Source organism: Octopus sinensis, linkage group LG22, assembly GCF_006345805.1.
Source record: "Octopus sinensis linkage group LG22, ASM634580v1, whole genome shotgun sequence".
Classification (NCBI taxonomy): Eukaryota; Metazoa; Mollusca; class Cephalopoda; order Octopoda; family Octopodidae; genus Octopus; species Octopus sinensis.
This window is the reverse complement of record NC_043018.1, coordinates 8,264,060-8,276,559: the sequence shown is the minus strand read 5'-3', so window position 1 is coordinate 8,276,559 and position 12,500 is coordinate 8,264,060. Positions and strand designations below refer to the sequence as shown.

General features: G+C 37.2%; 1 protein-coding gene across 3 annotated transcripts in view; it reads left to right on the top strand.

Moving 5' to 3' along the window:
- Positions 1-12,500, top strand: part of LOC115223325 (acyl-CoA:lysophosphatidylglycerol acyltransferase 1-like) — a 114,946-nt gene that overhangs the window by 97,822 nt on the left and 4,624 nt on the right. For all 3 annotated transcript variants that reach the window (XM_036512243.1, XM_036512245.1, XM_029793843.2), the window contains 3 exons: positions 6,779-6,993; positions 9,408-9,544; positions 12,045-12,172. In XM_036512243.1, coding sequence (XP_036368136.1) covers positions 6,779-6,993; positions 9,408-9,544; positions 12,045-12,172 — 480 coding nt within the window. The remainder of the gene's footprint in view (positions 1-6,778; positions 6,994-9,407; positions 9,545-12,044; positions 12,173-12,500) is intronic.

Here is a 12,500-nt window from a genome sequence, read left to right as displayed (position 1 = left end):
TTTGCATGTTTTTTTTTTTCCCTTTTGTGGATTTTTACATTTGAAATAATGTAATTCAATATAAATGATTAGTTTGAAAAAAAGTCAACAATAGTAGCAGTAGTAGTAGTAGTGCTCTTACTGCTGGTAATAATAATAATTATGATAATAATAATCCTTTCTACTAAAGACAAAAGGCCTGAAATTTGATGGGAGGTGACTGGTCGATTACATTATATCGACCCCAGTGCAAAACTGGTACTTAATTTATTGACCCTGAAAGGATGAAAGGCAAAGTCAACCTCAGTGGAATTTGAACTCAAAACATAGCGATGGGTGAAATAATAGTAATAATAGTAAATAATAATAGTAAATAATAATAGTAAATAATAATAATAACAATAATGGTTTCAAATTTTGGTACAAGGCCAACAGTTTTTGAGTGGAGAGGAAAGTCTCTGGTACCTGGTGAAGGCGCATGGCTCAGTGGTTAGAGCGTTGATCTTGCGATCGTGAGGTTGTGAGTTTGAATCCCGGACCGGGCTGCGTGTTGTGTTCTTCAGCAAGACACTTTATTTCACGTTCCTCCAGTTCACTCAGCTGTATAAATGAGTTGCGACATCACAGGTGCCAAGCTGTATCGGCCCCTTTGCCTTTCCCTTGGATAACACTGGTGGCATGGAGAGGGGAGGCCGGTATGCATGGGCGACTGCTGGTTTTCCATAAACAACGTTGCCTGGACTTGTGCCTGGGAGGGTTACTTTCTATGTTCAATCCCATGGTCAGTCATGACCGAGGGGGGGGGCCTCAACTCAACCTATTTCATTGACTCCACAAGGATGAATGACAAGGCTAACCTCAGCAGAACTTGAACTCAGAATGTAAAGACAATTCAAATGCTACTAAGCATTTTACTCAACGCACCAACAATTCTGCCTGCTTGCCACCTGAATAATGATGATAACAACAACAATAATGGTGGTGAAGATCTGATCTGAGACATGGCTATTATTACTCGCAGGTTGAATGACCATATAGAGGTTTCAAAAATATACTGTTTAACCCTGGCCCAACTTTGTTGAAGCAGTTTTATGATCAGGATTGATCTGGGGTTTTCCAGTCTTAACCATACCATCATTTTGAGGGTATCTGTGTTGTTTCCTCGCTTTCCTTTTAAAAACAGTAGAATGGAGTTTGAGGAAGATTTGGTTGTTATTACTAGCTGGTCGTTTGATGATGTTGATCAAGTCTCTGGCATGTTTTAATATCACTCTTCCATAGATTGGACAGAGTAAGCTGGAAAGATAGGGTAACAAATGCTGTAGTATTAGGAAAGCTGAAAATCCAAAGACATATATTATCAAGAATTAGGTCCACAAGGCTGTCATGTTTTGGACATACAATGCACTATGACTCATTGTCCGAGAAATATTCTGACAGGATGTATTGAAGGAAGAGAGGTAGAGGCTGTCAAAGACCTTTGTGAAATGACAACGTCCAAGAATGGACTAGAAACAAGAGTCTGGTCAATTAGATGCTTGCAACACAACACAGAGGAGACTATATATATGTTATATGCAAGTGAAGCAGAGTTAGGTTAAAATAGCTATCTATGTATCATACTTAAAACAGATACATTGCAAAAAAAAGGCAAGGTAACTAGTATTTATCTGGGAATTTTTGGACATACTGTGTTCAAAAATACAAAAGTCATCCTGCAGCAGTGGTTGGCATGCTAGATGAACATTTCTGCATCATTGGGCTTTGTCAATACCATATACTCACTGCCAACCACAAGTTAAGATAAAATCCTTCACTTACTGATACAGGAAAACAGTGATTGAATAATCACTAATGTTGCAGTTAATCGCTTGGCCAAATAAAAATCCATGATATGCAACATAAGAGTTATTAGATTAAAATAACTATCTGTCTATCATACTTAAAGCAGATACAGATGAGAATAAGCTGAGAATTAATTCTGTTGCTAGTCTGAGTTTGCTCGTTTTTGTGCATGTCATATTCTTTAAACAACTAATATGTGTGTGTGTGTGTGTGTGTGTGTGTGTGTGTGTTTTGTGTGGTCATTTTTGGTAAATAATGTCATTGAATATAAAGCACTTAAAGATACGTAGAAAAATATTTATATATAGATAGATAATGTAATTACAGTCTGACTCTTGTTGTTACAAATAGTATCTTGATTTAAAAGCCTTTCATCAGGCTGTCTTCCTTCTGAAAACATTTAAAAATAATAATGTTGAAAGTCTGCTTCTGTAAAGGAAGATGAAAGGAAGATGTTGTTTCTTAAAACGATTCCATTGTCAGAAACTATTTGTAACCGCAATGGCCAGATTGTAAATCATTTGTATATGTGTATGTGCTTGTGTGCGTGCGTGTGTGTGTGTGTGTGCGTGCACGCGTGTATACAAATACAGATAGGCAAACTCACATTTGTATTCTTATACCTTTGCATTTACATGCATGCTAAGATATATATATATATATATATATATGTATATACATATATATATATATGCACACATACATATATAATTTTAAACACCTTTTCTAGAATTTTCTGTTCTCTCTATCAAATTGAAATACTTCTGAATTTTAAAATTTTATATTGTCACCAAATAAATTTTTCTGACTTTATCCATTTGAAACACCAAAGCATGCTGTTCTTTCTTTATAATTATTAAATCTTTATGATTATTATTATTATTATTATTAATTGCTGTTGTTCTTGAGAAAATGTTATGAATGTCTGCCAATCTTATTTCCTCTTTGCTACGTGTCTGTGGTCCCATTGTGGTGCCTGCGGTGTAAGGTAAGCAGTGAATGTTATTACTACTAAGAAACTCAGTAGATAGCAAAATCGGTGGAGCATCAGACAACATGCTTTGTGATATTGCATATAGTTAGGCCCTTTCACTTTCTGAGTTCAAATTCAGATGTTGACTTTTGCCTGTCATTCTTCCAGGGGCAGATGAAATACACCCCAATGAAGTGCTGAGGTCAGCACTGGATTTACACATGGTGATGTCATAAGTTAGACACCTTAAAGTTTAGTAGTATTGCTCATATTGTATTAATATAAACTTTAAAATGTATTACTGATATACTTAAAACTTTAAAACTCATTGTAATATATACTTAAAGTGAAATAATACTCCTTATATTGTATTAATATAAACCTTCAACTGTTATATTTATTTAGATAAAATGTAACACTCCTGATATTGTATTATATACCTTAACCCTTTCATTACTGTATTTATTTTGAGATGCTCTGTGTTTGTTTCAATTACTTTAAATATAACAAAGAATTTAGTAAAATAACTTAGTTATCATTCAGCTAGTGTTAGGAACATAAATTGTGACTAAGGTTTGGTAGAAGATTTTAATTCAAAACTTATGAAAACAAGACATCTGTACTAAAGAGCCAGAGGCGATTTCAGCCGGGTTGGTAACAAAAGGGTTAAAATATGGTATTCATATATACATTAAAGAGTCATGCTCGTATTGTTATACACCTTAGAGTGTAGTACTCTTTGCATTGAATATATGCCTTAAACATCTGTACTTTTTACATGGTACTTCGATACATCTTGACCTTTAGCTTTCAGATTGCTCTGTCAAATGTAATATTTATTTATTTACATTGCTTTGAATTAATCTTGCATTATCTCATAACTTCAATATTTTGATGATACGATTGTTTATATTCAGAATGACATTGTCAGTGATAGTCTAGATCTGGCCATATTGAGCATGCTGTTCTCTCTTTATAATTATTATTATTATTATTATTATTATTATTATTATTATTAGGACAGCTAGAATATTTCAGTGATAGGCTAGATCTGGCTATATTGAGCATAGGACAGCTAGAATATTTGGGCCAATTATGGCCGGTTTAAATGCTAAAGGGTTAAATGTCATACTCCTTATTTTGTGTTATATACTTAGCGAGTACTTCTTACATTGTATTAGTGTATACATCAAAGTACAGTACTTTCTTCATTGTCTTATCATTGCATCATCTGTATTATCACTAGTGGTGCTCCAGCATGGCTACAGTCTCAGGGCTGAAACATATAAAAGAATTAAAGTACAATACTTTCTTCCTTTTTAAGAGGCAGTGAGCTGGCAGAATCATTAGCATATCTGGCAAAATGCTTAGTGGTATTTCATCCATCTGAACATTCTGAGTTCAAAATCTGCCGAGGTCGACTTTGCCTTTCATCATTTCAGGGTCAATAGATTAAGTACCAACGAAATACTGGGATCAATGTCATCAACTATTCCCTCCCCAAAAAATTTCAGGCCTTATGCCTTTAGTAAAAAGGAATATTATATTGGGTTATCCCATAAATAATGTGTTTTTTTAATTGCATGAACTAAAAGTTGGAAGGGGACAGGATAAACGACCTGCATCAACTTGCTATAAAAGCAGGTAGTGATTTTACCATGTCCTTATTCTTAATGGAGGTTTTGAAGAATGCAGTTCAATTTGAAGTTACTTTTTCAAAGCTATAACGGAAGTGACAAAGGAGCATATTTGAGATAATTTTGCTTTATGAGTTCAGTAAAGGCAACAACGAAATGGAAAATGCAAGGAATATTAATGTAGTATTTGGGGATCGGACAATAAGCATAAGCCAGTATCAATGGGGTTCCAGAAACTACAACCTAGAATACGAGCCTCATCCCGGAAGGTCTGTAGAGCTCAATGAGGATGTCCTGCAAACCCTGGTGGAACAAAATCCAGTTATAACTGTTGAGGAACTAGCAGAGAAGTTTGGATTTGGTCATTCAACCATTCATCGACACCTGCATGCCATTGGAAAAGTCAGCAAATTGGGTCAATGGGTTCCTCACAAACTTTCCGAGTAATTGCACACAAAGAGTGAATGTGTGCATTTCTTTGCTGCCATGTTTCACGAATGAACCGTTTTTTGACCAAATAGTGACTGGTGATGAGAAATGGGTTCTCTGTAAAAATGTCAAGTACCAAAGACAGTGATTAGGGAAAGGAGAAACACCGACACCCCAGGCTAAAGAAGGTCTTCTGAACTTTTAAGTCCAAACCAAATGATAACAAAGGTGATCTACTGTGAGCAGCTTAAGTCAGCGCTAGAAGAAAAACGACCATCTTTGGTTTCAAGACAAAAGGTGTTCTTCGATCAAGATAATGCTCGGTCACATACAGCAGGGATGACATTCAAATGGCTGGTGCAGTTTGAATGGGAATTGACGCTCCACCCACCATATTTGCAGGACATTGCCCCATCATTTATTCAGCAGCCTTCAAAATCATTTGGACAGAAAAAATATGAATTCTGTAGATGAGATCAGAACAGTAATGGAGGAGTATTTTTGTCACAGACAAGTGAATTTTGGAAGAGGGGCCTTGCAAGTCTACCAGATAGATGAAAGAGCATTGTAGAAAATGAAGGAGAGTATATTTTAGATTAAAAAAAAAAAACTTTATCTAAATTTTGAAAAAAAGAAGTATAAAAAAAAACTGCATTATTTATGGGATGACCCAATATAAGCAAAATAGTTAGTTGTAAAATCTCAAGAAGAGATCAGGGAAGTTACTATACTAGCAAGTAAAGTCAATCACCATGTCAGAATGACCGTTCCATGTTATTACTAGTTGAACCCCAGGCAGACCATCTTCCAGCTGGTTATTGGTGTGACATTGCACCCTTTATATATAACTAGCAGTATCGCCCGGCGTTGCTCAGGTTTGTAAGGGAAATAACTATATAAGCATTTTTAGAGATGTAAAGTATAATAGCCATCTCAATATGGCTAACCACAAAGGGGGGGGTGTTACTGTAGCTTTTTATGTTCTGAGATTTAATAATAAATTTTTAGAGAGTTACTTCCCTTATATATGCCAAAAATGCATTAAAAATGGGAAAAATTGATGGTAAATTTTTTTTTAAATCGTAGACTCGATATGAATCACAACTATAAGATACCCGGTTTTGGTTAAACTGCACCGCAAAATGTGGGAGTAGTTAGGAATCTAAATCGTAGGAGACAGACAGCACACAACCTTACTTTTATATATAAAGATATATATTGCTAGCACGGGGAACAAACCTGTACCATCCTCTCACAGACAATGGGATCGCTTAAAATGTACTCTTTCTATCCTATGCACCACATGGTGACAGATATAGTTGCCAGCTAATGACAAATGATAAGATTGAACCTCTATGTGGTTGATCAACCTGCTTGAAATAGCAGCTAAATCTCTTTCAAATCACACCCGACAATTTGTTTTCTAAGAGATACATTGAATGATGGTATGTCAGGAATAGTTTGTCTGAATGAAAGCCAAGGTGGTCGTGGATGGAATGCTTTTAATCTATGAATGTCAAACAAGTCTCATTTTGTAGCCTCTTGTGCCATTGTAAGGTCAGAAGCGAACCCCACAGAAACTCCCTTGATGACTTTGTGGTTTTACTCTGATTTATTTAGCGAAGGAGAGGGTTTATGTCTGTGGACCTTTGCAGTTCCACCTCTTTATGTGCTGAGTTCAATTCTCACCAAGGTCTACTCTGCCTTTCACTCTTTCAGAATTGATAATACCAGTTAAATACTGGGGTTGATGTAGTCGACTTCCTCCTCTCCTGAAAATTGCTGGTTTTATGCTAAAATTTAGAAAGCAGTATTATTACTACTACTACTACTACTTGTTTTTGAATTCATTTTATTGCCATTGATATACACGTATCTTAAATCCATGTTCTGCCTCTTCTATTATCCACCTCAGTTATCGAGACCGGTGATGACATCAATTACATCCTGGATGAGAACGTGCTCCTCATTGCCAATCACCAGTCCACTGCCGACGTACCAGCGTTGATGGACCTGATGCACAGCAAGGCCAACTTGTCCAAGCGGGTTATGTGGATTATAGACAGTACCTTTAAATATACTCACTTTGGACTTGTTTCGAATCTCAGAGGAGATTTTTTTATCACTCAGGTTTGTTCAATTTTTTTTTTAGTTGAAAATGTTTTATAGAGTTTCTGTAAAAAATTTCACTAGAAACCTTTTTGAATTTTTGTTGAAATTTTTTAGATTTTTTTCCCCCTCTAACTTGAGGGTACACTCTCACACCTCTTCACCATTCATGACCTTTTTCCAACTGAGGTAGCCATGTATCTCCTCTACAGCAAGGTACCTGTTTTTGTCCCTATATCATACTTTAACTCTTTAGTGTTTAAACCGGCCATATCTGGCCCAGATATTCTACATGTTTTATATTCAAACTGGCCGTATCTAGCCTCTCACACCTAACCTACATTGACATTCTAAAATAAACAATCACATCATTGAAACCTCAAAGTTATTAGACAATGCATGATTAATTCAAATCAATTTGAGCGAAAAAGTATTGCAATTAACAGTAATCTGAACACTAAAGGGTTAACCTCTTGTCATCTGGCACAAAGTCACCTCTCTCACTACTGTACCCACCTTCAGCCGAGGGATCTTATGAGTTACTTGGGGACTTCATATGTACTCAGTACATTCTATGAAGTGGTTGACATTAGGAAGGGCATCAAGCCATAGAAATCATGCCAAAGCAGAGATAGAGTTTGGCACAGTCCTCAAGATTTTTAGCTCCCTGTCAAACCATTCAGCCCTTGGCATATGGAAAACTGATTTTAAACAGTGATGACTAATAGAATTCTTCTACAATTTTCATGCAAAGCATTTTATAAATTTTTGTGGAAAATTTTCAGTAAAGCTTTTGGAGCAAACTTTTTGTGGGATTTTTTTGTAAAATCTTATTAATATTTAGATAAGATGTTTTGTGAAAATTTTCTTAAAGAAATTTTAGAATTTTAGTGGGAAATTTTTAGGAGAATTCTTGTGGAATATTTTAGGAGAAATTTCATTGAAACCTTTTAGAATCATTTCTGTACAAAACCTTTCATGGAATGTTTTTACACTTTTAAGCAGGAAATTTAGTATTTTTGCAGAAAGAGAAAAAGGACAGTTTCTAGTGGAATTTTTGTAGAATTTTAATGAGTTTTAGTTGAATGCTTATTGTAAATTTTTAGAATATTTATTTAAAAAATAATAATCAATCTTATAGTGGAATTTTGTCAAAAAAAAGGCAAAACAAACTTTTAATCATATTGCTCATCATCATCATCATCATGTGTCCATTTTCCCTGCTGGCAAATAAAATCTTCATGCGGTACTGCTTTATCTTTTGATTTGTGTAGCTTATCAGATTACTCTTTTACTTGTTTCAGTCATCTGACTGTGGCCATGCTGGAGCACCACCTTTAGTCAAGCAAATCGACCCCAGGACTTATTCTTTGTAAGCCTAGTACTTATTCTATCCGTCACTTTTGCCGAACCGCTAAGTTACGGGGGACATAAACTCACCAGCATCAGTTGTCAAGCGATGTTGGGGGGAAAAACACAGACACACACACACACATACATATATATATACATAGGGAAAGTTTATGAAAAAAACAAAAGATGAAGACAGGTGGTGTACAAAACAAACAGATGTATTAGTATAACGCTCAGGAATAGAAAAAGTCTTTTACGTTTCGAGCCTACGCTCGTCTACAGAAAGGGACACAGAAAGAAAGAAGGAGAAAAACAAAGAGAGAAAAAAATATATATACATATATATGACGGGCTTCTTTCAGTTTCCATCTACCAAATCCACTCACAAGGCTTTGGTCGGCCCGAGGCTATAGTAGAAGACTTGCCCAAGGTGCCACACAGTAGGACTGAACCTGGAATCATGTGGTTGGTAAGCAAGCTACTTACCACACAGCCACTCCTACGCCTATGTTTAATTAGACAAGATTTCTTGCATATGTTACTCCAGAATTATAAAATGATATTTTAAGTAGGTGAGAATGTGGAAAATTCTTTATTTTTTATTTTCAAATAGGTACAGACATAGCTGTGAGGTTTAGAAGCTTGCTTTGAGACCTCAGGTTTTAGGGTCCACTCCTATTGTGCTATATACTTTGGGCAAGTGGCCTCTTCTATAGCGCTGGGCCAACCAATGTATTGTGAGTGAATTTGGCAGATGGAAACTGTGTGGAAGCCTATCATATGTGTGCATGCCTTTGTATCTGTGTTTGTCCCCATTTAACAACTGATGTTGGTTTGTTTATGTCCTTGTAACTTAGCAGTTTAGCAAAATATACCAATAGAATAAGTACTGGGGTTGAATTCAAAGGGACACCTCTGCATGACTGAAACAAGTAAAAGAAAGATAAAAGAAACTCAAACAAACCCTATCTTTTGATCTGGAGTTTTGACTGATAATGTGAATTATGTTTGATTTCCTTGCACTTGTATTTCTAAATGACTGTTCGGTTTTCTACTTTCTGTTGTCGTCCAACTTTCTGCAGGGAAAAGATGCTCGTGACAGCACCCTACAACAGTTGCGTTCCCACTTAAGGAGCACCTTCCATACGATACCTCGGAAATGGCTTGTTTTGTTTCCTGAAGGAGGTTTTCTACGCAAGAGAAAACTTGCAAGTCAAAGGTTAGTCGTATGAAATTTTTTGTTCTTGTGTAGCTCCAGCTCTAATAGTAGGATAAAAAAAAAAAAGAGAAGGTGTTTAACCACAGGTCAAGCCTGATCGACCAGACCTATGATTTACAATGTTCAGGCTGTGATCATATTGTCTTTAACCCTTTAGCATGGCTTCTGTGCCGGTGGCATGTAAGAAGCACCATTCGAGCGTGATCGTTACCAGCATCACCTTACTGGCACCTGTGCCGTTGGCATGTGTAAAAAGATTCAAGCGAGGTCGTTGCCAGTACCGCCTGACTGGCCCCCATGCTGGTGGCACGTAAAAGCACCCACTACACTCTTGGAGTGGTTGGCGTTAGGAAGGGTATCCAGCTGTAGAAACTCTGCCAGATCAAGACTGGAGTCTGGTGCAGCTATCTGGTTTGCCAGCCCTCAGTCAAACCATCCAACCCATGCTAGCATGGAAGGCAGATGTTAAACGATGATGATGATGATGATTACTCTGTTGAATATAATGCTTTTTCTATATCATTGTTCTTAATTAATCATGCATTATCTCATAGCTTTGAAATTTTCCTGATATCATTGTATATTTTTAGAACGGCCTTGAAGGGTATGTGTGACAGGCTGGATCTGGTTGGTTAGAACATAAAACAAGTAGCATATTTGGGCTGGATGTGGCCATTTTAAATGCTAAAAGGCTAAAGTAGGTAGCAGGCTGCATGAGATGTGCCGTATCAGGTTGGTATGAGGTAGCCCACTACTGAATGTAGCGTGTAGATGTAACGCTTGAAGGTTCTCGCATCAGAGAAACCAGTGAACATCGAAGAATCAACACCAAGAAGGAAGAAATATTGTTTACATATATTTATCCTTTTGCCTGACAGGTTGTTAAAGAGACAGTAGCAATTCTGGTGATAGTGACAAGAAGGATGGCTCACTGGTTAGTAGTTGATAGAGTAGAAAAAGGTTGTCTGTCTGTAGAGAGTGAAAGAGTAGGGAATGCACGGTGCTGACTAGAAAGGATAAAGGTGGCATTGTCTTTCTTGCAGCCAAGGAAAGTGCTGCTCTTGGTCATGGTTTAAGCAAAAGAGCTCCTTAGTCATAGCTGACGCATAAGAGGAAGAGATAGGAAATTCTCTCTGTTATATAGACTGTGGTCAGTAATGTAGGTCAAACCTTAAACAAAGGACTGACCTTTCCTTGACCAGCACAGGTCCTAGGGGGTCCAGTGTTTCCTCATCAATCATCTGGTGTGGAGAGAATTTTCCACTTGTTTTGACAAGCAACAAGCAAAGCAGAATGAAATAAGTGAAAATGACAAACTTGACTAGAAAGTGTCTTGGTCCTGAAAAGCTAAAAAGTAGCATTTGAAGTGCAAAAATGGGTGCATGCAAAGAAAGTTCGAGTCTATGGCTGTCGAAAAAGGTTGCACGTGTGGGCTTCCATAGAGTTATCCAGTCAGTTCTTGGTTGAATAGCTGTTTGAAATGCTGTATTTCTGGAGTTTCTCTGGAGGATCTGTGTTTCCTTATCAATCATCTCGTGTGGAGAGGATTTGCCACTTGTTCTGACAAGTAACAAGCAGATAGATTTGGTTTCAAATCTCAGGCAGGGTCAAACTAGATGCCTTCAAGTATAATGTAGACTTGGAGCTGCATGTCGCCTTCCTTTCTAAGCATGGTAGAGCACAATGAAAGAGATTTGGCTGCTATTCTCAGCAACTCAAGTAGCTACTTAGAGGCACCTTCTTTGACTTGAGTGTTTTAGCAAATTCTGCTTCAGTTAAACTAAACTACAACAGAAGCTTTTAGGAGAAGGCCCTAGAAGGCCCTCACCCAATTATAGATGTTTTCATGGTTTTCTCAGAGGAGGAACAGCATGTCCTTGACCCTTTTATTGGGCTGCTGATCTGTACTTCATTTAACTGTTTAAGTAAATTTAATATTTGTTTAGTTTAGAGTTTGTTGACCAAACCAACCCTGGTTAGAAAAAATCAGTAATCTGGAAAGGTTTCAGAACCAAATGTTCCAGAAAATTGATTTTTGTATTAAGTTACAGTAGTATTACAGTTGTGGAGGCACATGGCCTAGTGGTTAGAGCAGTGGACTCGTGGTCGAGGGATCGCGGGTTCGAATCTCAGACTGGGCGATGTGCATGTTTATGAGCGAAACACTTAAGCTCCACACAGCTCAGGCAAAAGGTAATGGCAAACTTCTGCTGACTCTTTTGCCACAACTTTCTCTCCCTCTTTCGTCCTGCATCTAGCAGTTCACCTGTGACGGACCAGCGTACCATCCAGGTGGGGAACCTATACGCCAAGGAAACCGGGAAACCGGCCCTTATGAGCCAGTCATGGCTCGAGAAGAAGGAAGTATTACAGTTACAACTGTGACACAGCACACCTGATTGTAACATGAGTTTTATTATTCCTGTTACTTACTTTTTAACAAAATCCATGTTTAATTAATTGATAAAGGGAATGAGTTTTAAGCTGTTTTGGTTTTTAGATATGCAAAGAAACAAAATCTACCAGTTCTGGAGAATATTACATTGCCAAGAGTTGGTGCAATGCAAGTGATTTTGGAAGAAATGGCTGAAAGGAAAACAGTTGCCAACAACAATTCCATTAATAATGGTAAGTTCTTCATTACATGATATTCTCTTTTACTCTTTTACTTGTTTGTCATTTGACTGTGGCCATTCTGGAGCACCGCCTTTAATCGAGCAAATTGACCCCAGGACATATTCTTTGTAAGCCTAGTACTTACTCTATTGGTCTTTTTTGCCAAACCACTAAGTTACGGGAATGTAAACACACCACCATCAGTTGTCAAGCAATGTGTTGTGGGGGACAAACACAGACACACAAACATATAAACACACACACACACACATATATATGTGTGTGTGTGTGTGTGTGTGTGTGTGTGTATATATATATACACACACATGCCGGTGGCATG